At 33.0% G+C, this 23,605-nt stretch overlaps 2 protein-coding genes across 5 annotated transcripts in view; both read left to right on the forward strand.

Moving 5' to 3' along the window:
* LOC132722763 (uncharacterized) overlaps positions 1-23,605 on the forward strand; it is a 451,280-nt gene that overhangs the window by 247,587 nt on the left and 180,088 nt on the right. The gene's annotated exons all lie outside the window — the stretch shown is intronic.
* Positions 8,359-21,870, forward strand: LOC132721902 (vesicle transport protein SEC20-like). Of its 3 annotated transcripts, XM_060706387.1 has the most exons (6): positions 8,359-8,502; positions 15,192-15,281; positions 15,838-15,929; positions 16,336-16,434; positions 18,501-18,622; positions 21,581-21,870. In XM_060706387.1, exons 1-6 carry the CDS (start codon positions 8,422-8,424, stop codon positions 21,769-21,771), a joined length of 675 nt encoding a protein of 224 aa, XP_060562370.1. In that variant the 5' UTR covers positions 8,359-8,421; the 3' UTR covers positions 21,772-21,870. The 3 variants fall into 3 exon arrangements, 1 of the variants encoding a protein (XP_060562370.1); XR_009624544.1 differs by lacking the exons at positions 16,336-16,434; positions 18,501-18,622; positions 21,581-21,870 and adding exons at positions 9,564-9,666; positions 10,186-12,158 and having other exon boundaries at positions 8,410-8,502; positions 15,838-15,884; XR_009624548.1 differs by lacking the exons at positions 16,336-16,434; positions 18,501-18,622; positions 21,581-21,870 and adding an exon at positions 10,186-12,158 and having other exon boundaries at positions 8,374-8,502; positions 15,838-15,884.

A 23,605-nucleotide genomic window follows, 5' to 3' on the forward strand; every position in this document is an offset into this window, starting at 1 on the left:
CTATATGAATTATAAAACTTTAGGGATTCAATCTTGTGTGTATTTAGTGCATACTTCCTATCAAAGGGAGGGAAAAAAAGAGCATGAGAGAGGAATGTGGTCAGATTAAGTAGAAAGAAATAAGGGTAGAATATTACCAGTTATAAGAATGTGTGTGCCATTTTTATTAGAATAAAAGGTTTGAAGGAATAGCATCTAATCCTGAGTAAAATTTTTAATGGAAACAACATGTTTGAGATTTCAAAACATTTTTATTTTTGTTTAGGTGCAAAACTCTAGCTTTATTATTTATTAAAGGGTAAAACAAGACAAATTGTTTGTCTTAAATTACATTTTTATGTGCATCATTTTGATGGCAATAACAAAGTTCTAGCTCTTGCATTACTGTTCAATGTTTTTATAATAGATTTAAAATGTTTTTCATCTTTAGTTTTTCATGTCATTTGTAATGAAAGTTGAAAGTATGACTGATTACAAGTAATAATAGATCCGTTCATTTCCTAGGAAAAATCTGTCCAAAATAAAGAAATGATATCTTTACTGAAAAGGTAATTCATGAAGAGGAGTGCGCGGAAATTATTATAAAATGACAAACAGATTCATGCGGAATAATGTACAAGTAACTTTTGATTTGTAAATTTTTCATGGAAATAAAAAAAAACTAGGAAACAAATTTTGGCATGAAAAACTTCAGGTGAAAATTGTTTTGCTTATTTTGTCTTATGTGCAATATATGTAAATATTTGATTTCTACAAACTATAATATACATGTAAATTGTTCTGATAATCCAGGCTGTAATATTGTATTTTGATATCAATGTGATGACCACCATTGTTAACATTGATGGCAAGTTTGTGTCAGTCAAGATGAAGTGTGTGAGATGAGAGCTGACTGCTTGTTCAATGATTATCTGTAAAGTTTCTGGCAGGGTATTCATGTAATAGTGTTTTCAATCAGTATTCATCAACTTTAACCTTTTAGGTGGCAGCATGACCAAAGTTGTTAGCGCGTCAGACTAGTAATCTAAGGATTGCTGGCGCATGGATTCAAACCCTGTCGGGGGGCAAGCTGTTATTTTCATAACCAAGAAACTTTACACTCATTGCTTAGTACTTGTTGGTTTCAAGAATGACTTCAAGAGTGTTTCAATAAGCTTATAGCTTCTAACACAGTCAAACTAAAATAAAGTAATATAAAGTAACCTTTACATTGGTGATAGTTACTTAATTTACCAAATTTTCTCTAGATGTTCTTTTTGTAAGAAAGAAATACTTTTGAGTTACAAAAGCAAAATTATAATGTAAACATTTTTATTAGAGTTAATGTTCTAAAAATAGCTGACACATTGCAATAAGGATAACATTATAATTATGAATATTATTATTGTTGATAACATTTCTGTGACACTTTTAGTGAGTACAATCCCTTAAGGCTAGGATTTTCCAAACAGCAATACAAATTGTTTTATGCATAATACAGTGCTTTTAAAATACCAATTAATCCCACATGGGAGGAATAGCGCAATGTTGAATTATATACAAAAATGTACATGAATTTCTATTGTCACTTAATTGTTTCTTGAATATCATTATCACCTTAGTGCATTAATGGGTTATGTCCTTCTAACTTTAATAGAAGTTAACCAGTTATTGCACTTGGGCATTGGTATGCAATGAATAATGAATTTTATCTGTTTGAAGTTCATTTGTTTAGCTAAGCCATTGAAACAAAACCACAATAATATATACATTCTTTATAATTGATTAGAATCAGTAAAATGATTATCATACATGTATAAAACTAATTATATATCAAATTAAGAACTGCCAGAAGGTGTATATTGCCACCTTAGAACATTAATGGGTTATGTCCTTCTAAATTTAATAGGAGTTAACCAGTTGTTACACTAAGGTGATGATATGTGCATGTGATTTGAATCAGCAAATGAAAATGGTGTTCGTATCTTAACAGACTGCTTTGTCATCTTTTGTTTAATTTTTTATAGCCTAGTTTTGTTCAGTTTGTTCTGTTTATTAAGTTTAATTGATATTATGCTATACTTGTTCACAAAAAAAGTGAAGTTTTTTATGTGAACAGCAATTATTTTTAAGCATTTTTTATTATTTGGTAACAATTATTTGAAGGGTTATTATCAAAGTGCTGTATGTACAAACAATATTGTATGTACAGGTTTGAAATAATCTTTCAAACTAGCTTAGTATGTGAGGTCAGACAGGGTAAATGTCTCTTCTGTATTGTTGTATTGATACTTTATATGTACAAAATATGTACACAAGTAAAATGATTAAAAATATCAGTTTATACAATGATCTTCTCTTTTTCTTTGCCTACCTATCCTTGTTATATCATACAGGTACACCTGAATTCTCAAATTAAGGATCAAACACAGCATGGGTATAAAATGGACTTGCCCCCAGGCCAGAGATCATTTGTTACTTCTCCAAAGAGACAACAAGGCCTATTTCGTAAGAGATATTTCACAGTGAATCTGTGCAAAAAATATAACACTTAAGTTGAGCTGGTTAGGTTACTCTTGTTATGCCCATTTTTGGAGAAGCAACAGAAGGTATAATGTTTTGCAACTGTTGGCTGGTGTGTGGGTCTGTCAGTCATTAGACAATCTTGCTTCTGCCAAATATCTACATTGCCATTTGATACCCACCATGAAGTAAAAGACCCCTTGTGATTTTAAGGCACTGATGTATGAAGGGCACAGTAATCTTGGATGTGAAAGCTATTTCCACTCGATAACTAGAGAACCATTTGACCCACAGCCTTCAAACTTCATAGGATTATCATCCTTATTAAGCAGAAGACCTCTATTGTGTTTTGGTATGTTTGAAGGTCAAAGTCAATGTGTCCTTGAATGTGAAAACCATTTCAATCAATAACTAGATAACCAGTACAGCCTTCAAACCGGATAGGATGATTACCCTTATTGAGTAGAGGACCCCTATGGTTTTTGGAGGCCAATTTTTGAAGATCAAGGTCATGGTGACCTTAAACGTGAAAACAACTTCTGCTCAGTTATTAGAAAAGCATAGCCTTCAAACTTAGGATGCTTCTAAATTAAAAATTTCATGTTTGAATTAAGCAGGTGCTGGGGGTTGTAGATGGTAGCTTGCAATTTTAGTACCATCAATCAAACGGAGCCAGCACCATTGACAATTCCTCTGTTTTGGGTGTTCTTTAGGTATTCTGATTTTCTCTATTTCATAAGATGAACACCCTCATTGAGGCGAGTGGAATGCCCACACGGATGTATTTATGTCGAGGAATGTTTAAACCTTTTAAGCTCAATAACTTATGAACAATTTCACCCAAAGCCTTCAAGATTCATAGGATCATCACTGTCAATGAGTAAAGGACTGTTATTTTTTGTGTGATTTTTTATAGGCCCCAACTGGGTAACCTTGTTTAACCCGTAATAGGTATGAGAGGGTCTGGTCATCCCTCTTATACGGTAATACCTTACACTATTTATACAGTACATGTATATCACATGGTAATATTTACAATAAAAACATAATATACCTTATAATTTATCATATTACCAATATAATTGTTGACAGTATGCAAAAAGTCTTTTTTACAGTCATGTGTATGTTATTTTTAAAAAACAAAATTTAAAAGTAATTATTGGTGAACCAGTGACTTCCATAGCAACCATTGATTTTCCATAGCAATCGTGACTTTTCATGGCAACCAGAGACTTCCAAAGCAGCCAGTGACTTCCCACAGCAACCAGTGACTCACAGCATACATTGACTTTCCATATCAACCATTGACTACTTTAGCACCCAACTACTTGCCATAACAACCAGTGACTTTCCATAGCAACCATTGGCTTTTTCCATAGCAATCAGTGCCTTTCCATAGCAACCAGTGACCAATATTGCAACCATTCAGTTTCCATAGCAATCATTGACTTCCATAGCAATCACTAACTTTCCATAGCAACCAGTGACTTCCATAGCAAGCAGTGACTTTCCATAGCAAGCAGTGACTTTCCAAAGCAACCATTGACTTCTGTGGGAACATTTCCATAGCAACCATAATGGCTTGCCATAGCAACCAGTGCCTTCCCATAGCAATCAGTGACCAATATTGCAACCATTCACTTTCAATAGCAATCACTGACTTCCATAGAAACCACTTACTTTTAGTATCAGCCATTGATCCATGGAAACCAGTGACTTCTTTTGCAACCATTGACTTCCATAGAAACCACTGAATTTCCAAAGCATCAGCAATCATTGACTTCCATAGCAAACAGTGACTTCAAATAGCAATTACTGACTCTAATATAAGCAACCATTGACTGTTTGTAAATATGGAATTAACATGTTTTGACTTCATTCAAAGTATATAATTATACACACTATAGGTATGAATATATAGTGTCATTAAAAAAGAACATGGCTTCTAATACATAGTTAATTATTTTTAAAATATTTTACTGTAAACATTATCTTTAATTGTTGATATAATTATACTGTCCTAGGATGATAATTTGGTCTTAACGGTACATGGGAAAGTCCAAAAACGGGGTTATCTGGATTATTATCCAATATCGTAAAAGTAAACACTTACATATACTATATAGCATAATTCTTAAAGTATCGTTTTTGTAATTACCGTTATGGCTCTGTCAGTAGACCGAAATTATTGTAACATTTAGTGTTTTGTACTCATAAGTTCGAACCCTACGTAGTGCCATTTTAAAACCACAGTTTTTCCTTCTTGCTCTGTTCTTTTTATCATTAGAATTATTTTTTTATTTTTCGTTTTCCTTTTTGTTTTTTTCTTATAATATATATTTTATAGTATATATTTATTTATTTTCATTTCTATTCTTTTTTCTTTTTGTATTTTTTGATCGCAGTGTAATAAAATATTCGATCTCATATTCATATATATTCGTAACTATGTATATGAAAAAAAAACGGTCAAACTTGTTTTCTGAACAATTGAGTGTTCTGAGGTAAAAAAAAATGTGTCGTACTAGTAGTCAAACTTCTGCCTGTACGGGTAAAACATTACTGACACGGTTGCTCTACCTACTTCGCTAACAAGACATATGATAACATGCAGTTTTATTTTCATTTTTATAGGTTGTGGCATTGATCTGCCTAACCTATTTTTATGCCACCGCAGCATCTGCGATGCGGTGGCATATAGCGATTCACCTGTGTGTGTGTTTGTTTGTGTGTGTGTGTGTTATATAGGTTATATATAGTGAACTTCAAAAATCTTCTTGTGAAAAACCACTAGTCCAATTTCAACCAAACTTGGCAGGATTGATCCTTGGGTGAAGGGCTTCCAAAGTTGTTCAAAGAATTTCATTCCATGCAGAAATCTGGTTGCCATGGCAACCAAAAGGGATTATAAGAATAAATTTAAAAAATCTTCTTGTAAAGACCCAAAAGGCCTAGAGCTTAGATATTTTGCATAAAGCATTGTCTGGTAGACCTCTACCAATATTGTTCAAATTATAGCCCTGGGGTCAAAATCGGCCCCGCCCCGGGGTCATTGATTTTAACTATATGTACATATAGTAAAAACTTAAAATACCTTCATGTAAATACCCAAAAGGCCTAGAGCTTAGATATTTTGCATAAGGCATTGTCTGGTAGACCCTTACCAAGATTGTTCAAATGATAGCCCTGGGGTCAAAATCGGCCCCGCCCCGGGGGTCATTGATTTTCACTATATGTACATATAGTAAAAACTTAAAATACCTTCTTGTAAAGACCCAAAAGGCCTAGAGCTTAGATATTTTGCATAAGGCAGTGTATGGTAGACCCTTACTAAGATTGTTCAAATGATAGCCCTGGGGTCAAAATCGGCCCGGCCCGGGGGTCATTGATTTTCACTATATGTACATATAGTAAAAACTTAAAATACCTTCTTGTAAAGACCCAAAAGGCCTAGAGCTTAGATATTTTGCATAAGGCATTGTATGGTAGACCTCTACCCAGATTTTTCAAATTATAGCCCTGGGGTCAAAATCGGCCCCGCCCCGGGGGTCATTGGTTTTCCTTATATGTATATAGTAAAAACTTATAGTAAAAACTTTAAAAAAAAAATTTCTAGCAATTGACAAATGCTAGAGGTTAGATATTTTGCATGAAACATTGTGTAGTGATATCAGCTGACCTAGATTTTGACAAAGTGTCTAACTGTGTTGTCCTTTGATGTAGTCATGAAATTAATAGGCTGTGTGAAATATGACCTTCACCACCAAATTCACCAGACTCAAGTGCATTGATATATTCCTACTCTGATCTTTTATTGGATTAACAATAGATTTAACCACTAATCTGATAATAAGAATTAGATAGGTCAGGGATCTATGCATTATGACAATCTTCAATTGCATAGAAACAAAAAAAAATCTGTTCCTACACTACTATTTAGTGTTGTATTAATGCGGTGGCATAGCATTTTTCTCAAATGCAATCTTGTTCACATTGTTATTGGTCTTTGTTATGTAAACAAAGGCTCAAGTTATCATCCTAGGACAGTACAATGACCCATCAAACCAAATACTTTTTCTATTTTTGCTTTGCTTGGCAATCTATCTTGTTGCCATTATTGAACCCTGTTTATACAAATATTTGAAGGCAAGCAATTAATTTTCTTATTCAAAGCCAAATCTTGAAGTTTGTTGAATTGCATATGTACTACAGTGGCGGATTCAGGCCCGGGCTTCAGGGCTGCAGCCCCCCCCCCCCCCCCCCCCCAGCTCGACCCAAAGATACGTTTACAAGCTGGGCTGGAATATATTTTTGTCAGTTTCAAACTTTATTGGCTGTTACAAGTGTACTCCCTTATCAAAACATTAATTGCTGTCAGTCAGTTGTTAATCTCCTGCCTGGGGGCTTGGCAGAGATCTTTATCTATCAACATGCTTGAATGACTTCAATGTTTAAACTGCATAATTGATTGGTTTATTACTTTCCAAAGGTCTAATGAAATCAATAGTCACTGATAGTGGCAAATAGATGTGTTACAGTGTGCACCATATTTTACTATCTTTGTTTTTCCAAACCCTATTATTAAGAAATTGAAAATTATTATTTGTAAACTTAAAAGATGGCGAGTTTTATAATGATGATATTAAAGGATTCACGTTTTAATCACTAGTTATATTAAGATTTTTATTTAAATGATATAATTGGTCATTTGCTATTAATAATTTTTTATGGCAGTTATATTTTTAAATAGAATTTAAATTGTACTGACCTCTTTAGTATCTAAAACGGATTCATTGATGGGAAAAAATTCTTATTGAATACTTTGATTGATTGATTGATTTTCTTAAGACCGGGCGGTCAAGGATAACCTACGAAAGTGCAAGCACTTATTTCCAGTAGGGTCCTTACCTCAGCAGACACTAGAGACAGCTATGAGATACAAGGAAATCCGGGAACCAGTCCCTAGCTCTTATTGAATAGATTCCTTGGTTCTTTTACATGCCCAGTGTATAGCACTGATACATGCGAGGATTACCTGGGTTTCGTACTAGTATTTAATTATTTTTTTTTAGTTCATTACGAAGGCAGTATTTTAATATCACTTTACTTTGGAAAATCGTCTATTATTCAGATGAGTAAATTGATCAAGTGCTTGATTTATTTTTATCAACAGTTGTGCATACATTGTTAAGTGTTCTGATATTTTGTAAATGCTCACTACTTAACACCAGGGGAATTCTTTTTGAAAGACCCTGCAAACACTAACCTATACAAAATACATTGTTTTGTAAAACCGTCCAAAAGGTACAATAACAGCACTAGAAAGTCAAGGAAATAACACCATTTTCAACCTCATATTTCAAAATTTTCTCGGTCTATGGGAGGGGACACCCCTCCCATGCCCACCCAAATTACATATATATTTCTAATTTCCATATCATCTAAATATTTACAAAAAACATTAGTATACTCATATATATGTATATAAGGAAAACGCATCGCCACTCATAAGATGAACTATAAAACACACCAATTACATTTTTTGTCACATGAACAAGATGCTGGCCCAATCTTCAATTTTCGCTTTTCGCCTGTTGCATTATGTTTGTCAAATTCGTCCACCCATATGACAGACCCCCCTGCCCCCCCCCCCCCCCCCAGGAAACCATGTTCTGTATCCACCCCTGTGTACACTATTATTTGCACAGGAGTTTGGTGTATCTGATGGTCACAACCCCAACCCCTCTACAACTCCCAACCCCTTTCCAAAACAGCTTAAACTGTACTATTTATCATGTTAAAAGTGCTTAAATAAATAAATAAAAATATTCAGATGCAGCATCATATTGCAGTTAATTTTTTCTGACATTTAGTAGTGTTCAACTATTTTTAAATTACAACGTGTTAAAAAAAACAAGTATGGCTGCCGACGACATCCACGTCAGGCTATGTCTACAAGAAATTGTGAAATTAGACCTTAAAGTTAAAGCGTATATACAGGTATGTATTTTAAAATGTATATATATTTATATGTTTGATAACTTAAAAATTTTATAAGATGTTATTCAGTTGAATTTGCGGTAGACATGTGAATTTATTGTGACATAGTCTCCGGATGAGCTAGACTTCGGATGTATCTGCCAAAAAAAGGTTAAAATGGCGTCATCGAATTTAAACCAGTGAAAAATTTTTCGGGCCCCGTGAAAATTTTTAAAAAAAAAATTGAAGAAAAAAAGAGAAAATTTTTCAAATGGGAATTCCCTAATGTAATTTTTTTTATAATAAACAAGAGGTTTTTAAAAAAGGGGATTTTAAAATAAATTGATTTTTTAAATAGCAAAAAAATTTAAAAGGGGCGGTGTCCTTTCCCCCCCCCAAAAACCCCTCTTTCCACCAAACTTGCCACTGTGCCTGGCAAAACCTGGGAAAAAGGCCTTATTGTAAAATAATGTTTTAATAAAACCTCTTTTTTGTTAAAATAATTTAAATAACCTAAAATTTATTTCTTTTAAAATTTCGAACACACGCGCCCACTCAGTATAAAAGATAACCAAACGCATATGTATAAACATTATTGAATGCTGCTACTGTCATTACGGAATTGATTCATTAAATGCGTTTGGTAAAGTTTTATACCTGCATGACATCATTTGAGTTATATATAAACATTGTGTAAAAGAGCACATTAATGTTAACATTTCACTATAGAGGCATGAATAAAAAATATATGACTGTTTTTACCTGTGAACTGTTCTTATTTTGGATGTTTGTGATAAAAAGAATTATATTTGTGTAGATTCAATACTAAATTTATTGAACTTGTGGAATAAAACAATATTATTCAACTCGTTCAATTATTTAATATTAAATTTACACTCATTTGATATCCTCTATATAGATATATATAATGTAAAAATTATAGACATTGAAATATGATTTTTTTTCAAAACAAATATATTAAGTTGTATTGATATAATTATATGATATGATAAAGTATATTATCTGCTGGGGTTGACAAATATACATTTGGATCTCCACACCCAAAGTGTCTCTGATTTCAGGCAGTGTTATAGGCCACATCCCACTGGGTAACAACCAATACCCAAGTTAATCCCTCCTCAAGTCAACCCAGCTCGAAGTTTTGTCAATCTGGCTCCAAAATTGGTAAATTTGTCCATACAATATTATTTTATTTGTCAATCTGTTATTTTCTTCCTTGTGCATAGTAAAAAAATGGTAAAGTTATCATACAGTTGGAATCCCAAGATTACTTTGTATGTTTCCATAGATTTAATGTTGTTGTTTTTGGAGCTGGATGTGGGAGGGGGTCAGAGGCTCCGTGAGTCACATCATTGTAAAAGTGCCATATTTGTTTAGGCTAGGCTTATGTGACTCAGTTATGGCTTGAAGTTTTGGTTAGCAGTACAGGCAAGCAACTTCCTTTTTGTTGTTTTTTTTCTAGAAATACAAAAAAATTAGATCAAGCAACTGTTGGAAAAACTGCTGAGAAATATGAGGCAAATTTGATTTTTAAGCAGATACATAGGTAGAAGTAGAATAAAATTCAAAAATACAAATTGTTATCATAATTGTCTTTAACAACTCCCTTTTTATTATATATATATATATACAAAGTATGTTCATCTTCAAAATTCTATCAAACATTTGTCTCATATTTCTCAGGTTGTGAAAGTGGATCATTGATGTTAATAAAGTGAAGGTTCAAGTGTTTTGGAGTACATGATGAAACTAGCAGCATTTCCAGTCTACTGTTTGTCAGGTGGTGTTCTTATTGGAGCAGTTCTGACACAATTGCTTTATGTGTTCATGCCAGATTTCCCAAATTTTGCCTATTGGTATAAAAATGCAAATTTGAAAGGGCCAGACACAAAAATTGTCATTGGAATTCTTTCAGCAAGGGAAAACTTTCATGCAAGGCAATCTATTAGGGAAACATGGCTTCATGGAGCTCAAGAAGATGTGATATATAAATTCATTGTTGGGAAAAAAGGTTGTGAAATAAATCCTAGAAATAGAAAAGATGTGTATTCATGTGATGTGTTGAATTTCACATATAACAGCCATAAAATTCAAGATAATCCTAATTTCCCTCTTCTTTCTTTGGTTAAATTTCATGAGTCTAACAAGGAGTTAAATACAGACAATCTACATATTGTTTGGAATGCTTCAGTCATTATCAGACATCCAGTGATAGTGAAGAGGATAGGTTTGCTTTCAGCAGTGGAATTATCAGAAAAGCCTGTCACTGTGCAGCTGTATGATGAAATAAGAGAGGAAGTTGTGCTCTCCACAAGATTTAGTGTACTTGATCAGGGGATAATCGATGGAGCTAACACAAATTTTGAAACATACAGATTCCAGCCTGTTAGTCAGGTTCTTCTCCCAAAAGATTACGAATGCACATTGAGAATTCTTTCAAGTGAAAATATAAATATTAAACAAGGTCCATTTGGTAAACTAAAATCATATTCAATAAATAATTCTGGCAGAACCGTAGAGCTGTTACCTTTAGATGATAAAGGTTTTGTTATGTATGAATTTGAAAACAAACTGTTTATTGGAAACCTTATCCTCTCTGTTGATGATTTAGAACAATTGAAAATGATGCAGAAAAATCAAGCATTGTTTGATGAAGAATATAAAATTGTTCAGGAAAAGGTTGGCCATCAATTGGAGGAAGAAAAACGCAAATATGATGACATATTGTTTGTAGAGGTTACAGATGTGTACCGTAACCTTCCACTTAAACTGTTACAGTTTCATCAGTGGGTTTCCATGGAAATAAAAACACATTTTGTTATGAAGACTGATGATGACTGCTTTGTGGATATTGAGAGAATATTGACCATGCTGGACGCATTATCAAGGACTAATACTGGTAAAATTTGGCTGGGAAATTTCAGGGAAAACTGGTTTGTGGAAAGATTTGGGAAATGGGCAGAAAAAGTGTTCCGTTCAACAGAATATCCTCAGTTTGCCTGTGGATCTGGAAATATTGTTTCTAAGGATATCAGTGATTGGTTGGCTAGGAATGCAGGTGTTTTGTTTCCATATCAAGGAGAGGACACTTCAATGGGAATATGGTTAAGTGCAATAGGTCCGAAATACTGGGGAAGTAAGAAATGGTTGTGTGATAAAGAATGCCATAATAATGCTTTTGTTATACCACAATTGTCTGTTGTGGAGATGAGATCATTTTGGGAGAGTAAACAGAAATGTGGCAATATTTGTGGATGTCTGTGAATATTTTCTTTAATTATGCAGTACACACTGATGTTTTTTTCAGTGACAATTACATTTACTTTTAGAAAATCAAGTATATTTACAATGAATTGAATATGGAAACTAAACAGTAATGTTCATAGTGCAGCCTGTCGTGATTACAATGTAATAAAGTTATATACTGTAAATTATTTATCAAAAATGTTGTGACAATAAGAAGCTAAATGCACTGCAGTTTACTATGTACATGTGGATTGTTATCAACTTGAACCAAAGTGGGAAATTCAAAGAATAAGAGAGTACATGTATATAATGTAGAATGTCAATATACATGTAGGTACTTATGTGCATATAAGTTGGAAATTACAATAATGACATCTGGGATACAAATTTAGGAAGTCATTTCATAAAAGGTAAAAACAAATGGTGATTCTTTTCATTCAATATAAACACCAAGTACAACTAATTATACTGTCACTGCTGGTTTTTATATATCCTTTCGACGGCCATCGCTATAACCGTAGGACGGCCAAAGCGTATCGAATTTTTACATTTCTGAAAGCCAGTCTTATATTACGACAGACGTCCATAGCGTAGTTAAACGTATCAAAAATATACCTTTCTAGAAACCGTAGCGTAAATCAGCGTAAAACTTGAATTTTGTTTCATGCAACCCCGTAAAAACCTCGTTTTCGTTCATTCTGGTTTTTTTTAATGTGTTTATGAAAATCGAAATATTACGCTATGGCTGTACAACTGCATATGATAAACAACAAAGCCATACCGTATAACACTGTTAATATTACGTTCAACTGCAATAAACAGACTCACAATCCTTGTTTTTTAGCTCGACTTTTCTATGAAAAGGGGAGCTATCCTACTCGCCCCGGCGTCGGCGTCACACCTTGGTTAAGTTTTTCGTACCACCCCACTTTATTTCAGAAGTATTACAAGTATGGCTTTGAAACTTACCATACTTGTTCACCATCATAACCTCCATCTACAGACAGGAGTACATAACTCTGTCAAGGTTTTTGACAGAATTATGGCCCTTTTTTGACTTAGAAAGTGTATTGAGCTTGGTTAAGTTTTTTGTACCACCTCACTTTATTTCAAAACCATTGGAGGTATTGCTTTGAAACTGACCATACTTGTTTACCATCACGACCTTCATCAACAGACAAGAGGACATAAATCTGTCAAGGTTTTTGACAGAATTATGCCCCTTTTTGACTTAGAAAATACATTGAATATGGGTAAAATCCACTTATTGCCTTAACCCTTTGAGATATTGCTTTGAAACTTTTAATGCTATTTCACATCATTACCCCCATCTGTACGCAAGAGAAGGTAACTCTGTCAGGGATTTGTTTTAAAAATTAAGGCCTTTTATCGACTTAGAATCTTGGTTAACTTTTTTGTACCAGTCAACTTTTTGACTGAACTGGTTGAGATATTAAATTGAAAGTTGGAATACTTGTTTACCATCATGGTCCCAAAACATGGGCAGGAGAAGGTAATTCTGTTAAGGATTTTATTTGAATTATGGCCCTTTTTGACTTAGAAACTCAGTTAAAATTTTCATTCTTGTCCACTTGTTGACTTAACCATTTGAGATATTACTTTGGAAGTTGGAGTTCTTATGTGCCATCATGAGACCTATCTGTAAGCAAGAGAAGATAACTCTGTGAAAATGTTTCTTGATTTGTACTTAGAAATTCCTAGTTAAAGTCTTGTGTGCCCTTAACTGTCAAAGTTTTGTTTTATAGGCAAGCACTAAAAAAGTCGAGCGCGCTGTCCTTCTGACAGCTCTTGTTAAAACAAGTTCTGAACGTTTTAAAACGGTAAATTTTACGTTATTTACCTACATGTATATAGCCCATTAAAATACCATGTTGAGTAAAACGTCCACAACGTTTAAAACTTTATTATTGAAAATCAATGAAAATCAATTTTTCTCAGGAAGGGTGATTGATACATAGAGGATATTGAATGAGTGTAGTTTAATACTAAATTTATTGAACGAGTTAAATAAAATCATATTATGCGAGCCTCTGGCGAGCATAATATTGTTTTATTCAACAAGTTCAATAAATTTAGTATTGAATCTACACGAATATAATATTCTTTTTATCACATACATAAAATAAAAACAGTAAACTGTTAAAATGAGTTATTTTTCAACGACGCGTTTATAGTGTAATGCTAACATTAGCCCGCTTTAACGCTATGTTTATATATAGCGCAAATGACGTCACGTCAAAGTGTTATTACACTAGTGTAATATCGTTTTTATTAAATGGCTTTATTACACTCCTGAGTCGCGGTTTATGTGATAATATGCTTTTCAACGTGAATTTTGTAAGTTCAACTCATTTTTGTTTCAAATTACAGAAACTCTGTTTGATGTATCAATAAATCTTAATGCATTTTAAAATACTATACCATTTAGAAGATTTTCTTCAATTAATTTGGATATCGATTTGATTACCACATTATTAAAAAGTGTACTGTATATCTAAACATTTACTATATCTGTCAATAAAGGGCACTATACAATTAACATATTTGGTATTTTTATTTGAACAACATTTAACAGAATGAAATAAATGAAAGGTAAACTTCAAGAATTTAGTCATTTAAAACTAAATTTTGGTGGCTTTCAGGAAGCTAAAATTTTATACCGGTTTATTACGTTATAGCCTTCTTATGACTATAGCGCCCGGCTTTTGAGAAGTCGATTTTTCGGTACGTTTTATTGCGCTATGGCCATCGAAAGGATATGGACTTCATTTAATTTGTTCAAATAATAAAATATAACTTACAACTAAAATGAATTTTTCTAAGTTTTATATCAAAATCATTCCACTAGATATGTTAGTCTGTATTTTTTTTTTAAATAAACAATGAAAAACAATATTTAAAACATATACACTAATATGTATTATGTAATTTAAAATATAAATATTCAATATTAATATGAAGGGTATATCAATTTAGAGAATTTTAAATGGCAAATATAAAGATATACTATGTTCATCTTTGGTTTACATACTTTTATTGCAGAAATTTATTGAAATCTAGGAAATTCAAAATGAAAACATATAATTTGAACAGTGGAATGCATAAAGTATGTTTGGGAAGTTTCATTCCCTATTATTTTATTTCTTCAACAATTTAGATATCATTAATGTCCAAAAGGCAAAAATGATGAGTAAAATAAAGATAATGATGGCATGAACACAAATTTCAATTATTGCATTATATATTATTGTAGGATAATAATTAAGTGGATTCATAGTTTGTTAATTAAACTTAGATATATTTAGGGTTGCTTATGAATTGAAAATGATGCCCATCTCGTTTATAATAAGCAATAAAGTTCCAAATATGTGTAACTTTGTGTATCAAATAAGTACAAGTACATATATTTGTTTTTATATCAGGACATCAGAGACAGTAAAGATATTGAAGAACTAGAAGATCTGAACAGTAAAGCTAGAAATGTATTGAATCAACTGAAAACTAAAATCCAGGTAAACAAGTCTGTTGTTGATGGTTTTAATGATTGATGTAACAGTAATAAGCAATTATGTATACTAAAATAACAAAATAATACAGAACAGAACATACATGTATAACAAAATTATATAGCGAAGGTATATTCGAATTGGCTAGAAACTTTCTAGAGTCAGTTTTAGTTATGAAATTTTAGCATTGTGAAAAATTGCATACATTTTGTACTTGACATTGTATATAATTCCTTACAAGTGGAAAATTTGGAGCTGTTTTGATAAATGGTTTGGTGACGCTTAAATATTTTATTATTTACATATACATGTACATGTAGTTTATTTTTAGTTTTCGTAAACACATTTGTATGCTATTTACATGTACAACATTTTTAAATGTTTTAGAGGAAAGCTTAATATTTACAGATTGACATTTCAGTAATATCAATAAATACATGTATACAGTAACCTGTTGTAATAATGGTAAATGATATATGATTTAAACAAATAACCTCTATAATATGAAGTCACATATATTCTATTTATGGTTATATTATATATGTATTATATGTTTGTATAGGATCTGGAAAGACTTGGGAAGGAACAGGATAGGGAGGAAGACAGACAAGTCATCTTGAAAAACGTGGAAAATCATCGCCAAAGAATGACTACGTAATTTTCTACAATATTTACTTGATTTATTTTGTAATGTAATATATACATTTCCTATTATAAGCGAGTCTACATGATACCATTTTCAAAGCATATTGAATCTTAATGGTACAAATGTCAGCCTGTCAAACAAAGGCTTTGTGGGATTTAGACTAAATGTGAAGCAAGACAAAACCAGTGCTGGTTTATCCATTGAGAGCGCTCTTTGCTTTAATCATAATCAAGCTAATATTATATTTATAATATGTGCATAATTATAATAAAGTTATTAACAAAACAAAATATCTGTACAATACTGTTGTCCAGTTATTATACAGTAAAGTTATTAACAAAACAAAAATAATCTGTAGAATATTGTTGTCCAGTATATACATATAAATTATGTTTTGTCATTATAAATTTTCAGCAACATTGCATCATTACGTAAGACCAACTTAACAGTGAAAATATCAATAGACAAACAAGAGAAAGATGAACTTCTTACTGGTGGAACAACGAGGAAACGGTAAATAATTTGCTCCGTTTTGTTGATAGGTTTTTTTAACAACAAATATCTAGAATGGACTTGTCCATCTTTCAATTGAGACAAAACCATTCATCATTTTGAGGGAAAATTTCAAAATAAGTTCTGACTAAAAGCTAAGACCAGATTGCATAATGTGCCAGCTGATCTTGGTCTGTACTTGGTAAAATCTGTTGTTGCTAACAGGCTATGGTTTGATTACATCTGACAACTCTGTTAATGTCATACAGATATTTTCCTGGTGCCATATAGATTAAGATCAGCATTAAAGTTAAAAGTCTACAATTTTAAACATTCTGCCTTGCAGGACAATTGAAAATGTGTACATATATGAAAATCTTAAGTTTTCTTTATCTTTCTAATATGAAATGATTGGCATTTTTTTTGCCAAGAATATATGCAAATAATCTAAAATGTTATGATGGATCATAATGATCATGATTTTCATCTTCATGCATTTGGTAAAAAAAGGGAAATTTTTTATTATACCCCCAAAAACGAAGTTTGGGGGGGTATATAGGAGTCACCCGGTGGTCGGTTGGTCGGTCGGTCGGTCGGTCCAGACGTCCGTTGCATTTTCCTTGTCCGGACCATAACTTGAAGACTAATGGTTGGAATTCAATATAACTATATACAATGGTCAAGCACATTGAGAGGAAGTGCAGTGCACAAGAACCATAACTCTATCTTGACTAATTACAGAGTTATTGCCCTTTGTTACTTTTCCTTGTCCGGGGCATAACTTGAAAACTACTGGTTGGAATTCAAAATAACTTCATACAATTGTCAAACACAATAAGGGGAAGTGCAGTGCACAAGAACCATAACTCTATCTAAAGTAATTACAGAGTTATTGCCCTTTGTTACTTTTCCATTGCTTTCTTTTGTCCGGACCATAACTTTAAGACTAATGGTTGGAATTCAATATAACTACATACAAATGGTCAAGCACATTGAGAGGAAGTGCAGTGCACAAGAACCATAACTCTATCTTGACTAATTACAGAGTTATTGCCCTTTGTTACTTTTCCTTGTCCGGGGCATAACTTGAAAATTACTGGTTGGAATTCAAAACAACTTCATCCAATTGTCAAACACACAGTATAAGTGTGAAGTGCAGTGCACAAGAACCATAACTTATCTAAAGTAATTACAGAGTTATTGCCCTTTGTTACTTTTCCATTGCTTTCTTTTGTCCGGACCATAACTTGAAGACTAATTGTTGGAATTCATTATAACTTCATACAATGGTCGAGCACATTGAGAGGAAGTGCAGTGCACAAGAACCATAACTCCATCTTGACTAATTACAGAGTTACTGCCCTTTGTTACTTTTCCATTGCTTTTTTTTGTCTGGAGCATAACTTGAAGACTAATGGTTGGAATTCAATATAACTTCATACAATGGTCAAGCAAATTGAGAGGAAGTGCAGTGCACAAGAACCATAACTCCATCTTGACAAATTACAGAGTTATTGCCCTTTGTTACTTTTCCTTGTCCAGAGCATAACTTGAAAACTACTGTTTGGAATTCAATACAACTTCATACAGTTGTCAAGGACATTAAAAGGAAGTGCAGTGCATAAGAGCCATAACTCCATTTTGACAAAATACAGAGTTACTGCCCTTTGTTACTTTTCCTTGTCTGGAGCAGAACTTAAAACGTACTGGTTGAAATTCAAAACAACTTCATACAATGGTCAAGCACAAAAAGAGGAAGTGCAGTGCACAAGAACTATAACTACATCTTCAGTATTTATAGAGTTATTGCCCTTTGTTCCTTTTCTTTGTCTTTCTGGACTTATTACAGAGTAATTCAATAAAACTTCATCAATGGCCAACCACATTGAAAGGAAATGCAATATACAACAACCACAACTACCTTTAATTGCCCACAACCATAACTCTATATTTCAATTCTTTTACAAGGTATTCTGTTACTAGTTAAACATCCTCATTTCCGAAGCAGTCTTGTGGGGGTATTAATCACATTTAGTGATAGTTCTAGTTTTATTTTGTGTGTAAAGAAGTTACAATATTTATTGCAGAAATATTAACACAAAGGAGTCATTAGCGAAGTCGGCCAATCGTATTACAGAGAGTTTAATGGAACTCAACCAAACAATGGATGCCCAAGTCAAAAAAGGAAACTTTACTCTCACAGCCTTGGGTAACTTCCGTTGATATATATAATAAAGCGTCTTTGTGGTTGATTGATTTATGTTGTTAACTCAAAATCATTTGCCCCTCAAATCCTGCATGCGACTTTGAAATCTTTCATGTCAGGAAGGCAGCAGAATAGTTTATTAGTCATTTGTTCAACTCAGATGCCTGAACAATTACGCAAGAGGGCACCTGTAAAGTTTGAAAGTCTCTATATGATGGTGTTGATGTGACTTAAAAATTCCCCAAAGTAATTTTGATAGTTTCATAATTAACAAGAGCCACCGCTGGGCGGGGAAAACGCTCGACTTTTTACTTTTTCTAAAAGCAAGCAAAGAAATGTTTTAACAAATCTTAACGTTTCCTTTTTGTGTCGCCTTGAAAAGGTGACATATAGGGGTTACTTTTGTCGGCGGCGTCTGTGTCGGCGTCGTTGTCGGCTTCCCCTAAAGCTTGTCCAGAGCATAACTCAGTCACTATAAGTCTGATTGACTTCAAACTTGGTATGCATGCTTCTTTCAATAACCCGAAGTGCAGTGCACAAGGACCGGTACTCTGCAGTTCTTATTTTTTGAGTTATTGCCTTTTGTTAATTTTCATACTTTAATTTTGTCTGGGCCATTTCTCTTCAACTAAAAAAGCTATGGACTTGAAACTTCATAGTATGATAGATCTCATTAAGAAGAAGTGCAGTGCACAAGAACCGGTACTCTGCACTTCCTAATTTTTGAGTTATTGCCCTTTGTTAATTTTCATACTTTATTTTTGTCCGGGCCATTTCTCCTAATGTATAAAAGCCATGGACTTGAAACTTCATAGGATGATAGGTCTCATTAAGAAAAAGTGCAGTGCACAAGAACAGGTACTCTGCATTTCTTATTTTTTGAGTTATTGCCCTTTGTTTATTTTCATACTTTAATTTTGTCTGGGCCATTTCTCCTTAAGTATAAAAGCTATGGACTTGAAACTTCATAGGATGATAGATCTCATTAAGAAGAAGTGCAGTGCACAAGAACCGGTACTCTGCATTTCTTAATTTTTGAGTTATGGCCCTTTGTTTATTTTCATACTTAATTTTTGTCCAGGCCATTTCTTCGAAAGTATAAAAGTTATGGACTTGAAACATCATAGAATGATAGATCTTATTGATAAAAAGTGCAGTGCACAGAAACTGCTGCTCTGCACTTATTATTTTTTTAGTTATTGCCCTTTGTTATTTTTCATATTTCATTTTTGTCCTGGCCATTTCTCCTAAACTACTTTGTTCACAAGGCGACACATCCGACTCGCGGAGTTCTAGTTATAAATTTAATCGGTCTGTCTTTTCACATTAGTTTTGTCTATATATTTTGTATATATAAATATACTTATTTATATATATAAATAGAAACACGCAATGCATTCTATAAATAGATACACGCAATGCATTCTATAAATAGAAACATGCAATGCATTCTATAAATAGAAACACGCAATGCATTCTATAAATAGAAACACGCAATGCATTCTATAAATAGATACACGCAATGCCTTCTACAAATAGAAACATGCAGAGCATTCTATAAATAGATACACGCAATGCATTCTATAAATAGATACACGCAATTCATTCTATAAATAAATACATGCAATGAAGTATATTTCATTCTATAAATAAATACACGCAATGAAATATATATCGTCATTTAATGCACAAATCTGAGAAAATTCAGTAATTTAAACCTTCAAGGTCAAGGTCATTAAAGAGCCCAAGTCAATTTGGGTTTGATAAACACCAAGGTCTTGTCCTTAAGAAAGTCTGTTATAAGTTGATCCCTTCAATAATAGCAAAAATACAGCCAGTTACAGCCAAAACAATGAAAATTTCAATAATTTGACCTCCAAAGTCAAGGTCATTAATGATTGAAGGTCAAGGTCTGTCTGGTTATTTTTAAGGGTTATCCTTAAAGATTTTTATGTTCAAGTTTGAAGACAATCCATTCAAAAATAACAAAGTTACAGCCAATAATAACCAAAAAATGAAAATTTCAATAATTTGACCTTCAAAGTCAAGGTCATTTATGAGTGAAGGTAAAGGTCTGCCTGGTTATTTTTAAGGGATATCCTTGAAGATTATTATGTTCAAGTTTGAAGACAATCTATCAAAAAAAACAAAGTTACAGCCAATAATAGCAAGAACAAGCAAAATTTGGACTTTTAACCTTGAAGGTCAAGGTCATTTATGGATGAAGGTCAAGGTCAGTGTGGTCTACTGAAAGGTCTTGTCCCAAGGGTTGTTGTGGCCAAGTATGAAGACAATACACCAAGAAATAAAAAAGTTATGATCCAGGTACAAGTTTGCGGACGGGAACGGCAACGCCGCCACAACTATAGCAATACCTCTACTTTATTTTTCAAAAAAAAAAAGTCGAGCTAAAAATTATCAATTCAGTTCTTTATTAACATAATTCACAGATTTAGGGTAATTAACCCTTACCATGGTAAATATCTTAAATGGTCTTGTCCATTATTCATTCTGGACAAAACTATTAATTATTTTCAGGGAAATTTTCAATAAAAGTATTGACTGAAAGTTATCAGTGCAGACCATGATCTGATGGCATATACGTGCAAGCTAATTGTGGTCTTTACTAGATGCATGGGTAGAATTGTTGCTGCCAGCAGGCTGAAGAATAATCAGAATTGAAATGTTTTTTCCACTTAAATACAGGCCAGTCAGGCTTAAAAGTGGTTGCATAGACCATCCACAATTATCAGCTATTAGCATTTGACTGGTTGAGCATTTATTAAAGACTTTTTCAGGAGGCATAACTAAACCAAAAAGCTTTGAAATACCTTACAGCTTAGTTATGAATTCAATCTTATAACATTTCATTTCATTATATACTTTAATTTCATTTCATACACTTCAATGGTTTGCAAACTCAGAATATTATTTATCATAAGTCTTTTTTTATATTTGCAGAGCAATCTTCAAAAAACTTGACCGACACACATGAAGAATTTAAAACAATGGGAGGCCATATACAAAACTCTAAACGTATTTTGACCAAATATGGTCAGAGAGAACTTACTGATAAACTTTTGATATTTATAGCCCTAGTGTTCTTCTTTGCAACAGTGATTTATATATTAAAACGCAGATTATGGAGTTAGTATGGAAAAGTGCAAATAGGTTGCTTGTATTGTCTTTCTTTGTTGGTACATGTAAATATTATGTTATTTGTGAATAAAACTTATTGTAGCAAATAAACATTTTGATTTTCTTGAACTATTTACCTGTCAGAAATTTGCTTTGGATTGTGCTTTTTGAATGGATCTTTCCTATTTTTAGCAGTGTAAACTTTAACCCCACCTTTTAAGCTCACCCTTCACAAAGTGACAGGGTCAGCTTTTGTGATCGCTTTTCGTCAGGCGTCCGTCCGTCCGTAAACTTTTACTTTAAATGACATCTCCTCATAAACCACTATGCCAATTTCATCCAAACTTCACAGGAATGTTCCTTTTGTGGTCACCTTTAAAAATTGTTCAAAGAATTTAATTCCATGCAGAACTCTGGTTGCCATGGCAACCGAAAGAAAAAACTTTAAATATCTTCTTTTAAACAAGAGGACCATGATGGTCCTGAGGTCGCTCACCTGTATAAAGGCACTCGGAGCGGGGCCAGTTTAAACCCCAGGGCTTTTATTTGAACAAACTTGGAAGACACCCATTAGAAGATGTTTCACAATGTTTAGTTTTTACTGCACACATATAATGAAAAACAACAATTTTAACCCAAGGGCTTTTATTTGAACAAATTTGGTAGACACCCATAAGAAGATGTTTTATGCTAAACATCTAAGCTCTAGCTCATTGGGGTTTTTTTAAAAGAAGATTTTTTAAGTTTTTACTATACACATGTAGTTAAAACAAATGACACCATGGGGCGGGGCCAATTTTGACCCCAGGGCTTTTATTTGAACAAACTTTGTAGACAATTACTAGAAGATGTTTTATGCTTAATATCTAAACTCTAGCTATTTGGGTTTTTTCAAAGAAGATTTTTAAGTTTTTGCTTAATATCTAAACTCTAGCTATTTGGGTTTTTTCAAAGAAGATTTTTAAGTTTTTGCTATACAAATATAAGGAAAATCAAAGACCCCCTGGGGCCGGGCAAATTTTGACCCAAGGGCTTTTATTTGAACAAACTTGGTAGACACTCACTAGAAGATGTTTCATGCATAAAAGCCCTGGGGTCAAAATTGGCCCTGCCCCGGAAGTCATTGATTTTCCTTATATGTGTATAGCAAAAACTTAAAAATCTTCTTTGAAAAAACCCAAATAGCTAGAGTTAAGATATTAAGCATGAATCATGTTCTAGTAAGTGTCTACAAAGTTTGTTCAAATGGAAGCCCTGGGGTCAAAACTGGCCCCGCCCCAGGGGTGTCATTGTTTTTAACTATATGTGTATAGTATAAACTTAAAAAATCTTCTTTTAAACTAGAACTCCGCGAGTCGGATGTGTCGCCTTGTGAACAATGAAGTTTAGGGGAAATGGCCAGGACAAAAATGAAATATGAAATATAACAAAGGGCAATAACTAAAAAATAATAAGTGCAGAGCAGCAGTTTCTGTACACTGCACTTCTTATCAATAAGATCTATCATTCTATGATGTTTCAAGTCCATAGCTTTCATACTTGAGGAGAAATGACCAGGACAAAAATAAAGTAAGAAAATCAACAAAGGGCAATAACTCAAAAATAAGAAATGCAGAGTATCAGTTCTTATGCACTGCACTTCTTTTTAATGAGATCTATCATCCTATGAAGTTTCAAGTCCATAACTTTTATACTTTCGGAGAAATGGCCTGGACAAAAATTAAGTATGAAAATTAACAAAGGGCCATAACTCAGAAATTAAGAAATGCAGAGTACCGATTCTTGTGCACTGCACTTCTTAATAATGAGATCTATCATCCTATGAAGTTTTCAAGTCCATAGCTTTTA

The sequence above is a fragment of the Ruditapes philippinarum genome, unplaced genomic scaffold (genome assembly GCF_026571515.1).
Source record: "Ruditapes philippinarum isolate M1 unplaced genomic scaffold, ASM2657151v2 ctg363_1_1_1_1, whole genome shotgun sequence".
NCBI classification, from domain to species: domain Eukaryota; kingdom Metazoa; phylum Mollusca; class Bivalvia; order Venerida; family Veneridae; genus Ruditapes; species Ruditapes philippinarum.

Excerpts from the sequence above, each read along its gene's own strand:
- LOC132721902 (XM_060706387.1), top strand. The coding sequence starts at position 8,422 with ATGGCTGCCGACGACATCCACGTCAGGCTATGTCTACAAGAAATTGTG. Across the intron at positions 15,930-16,335 it reads CATCGCCAAAGAATGACTAC|CAACATTGCATCATTACGTA; the intron begins GTAATTTTCTAC and ends ATAAATTTTCAG. Across the intron at positions 16,435-18,500 it reads GGTGGAACAACGAGGAAACG|AAATATTAACACAAAGGAGT; the intron begins GTAAATAATTTG and ends TATTTATTGCAG.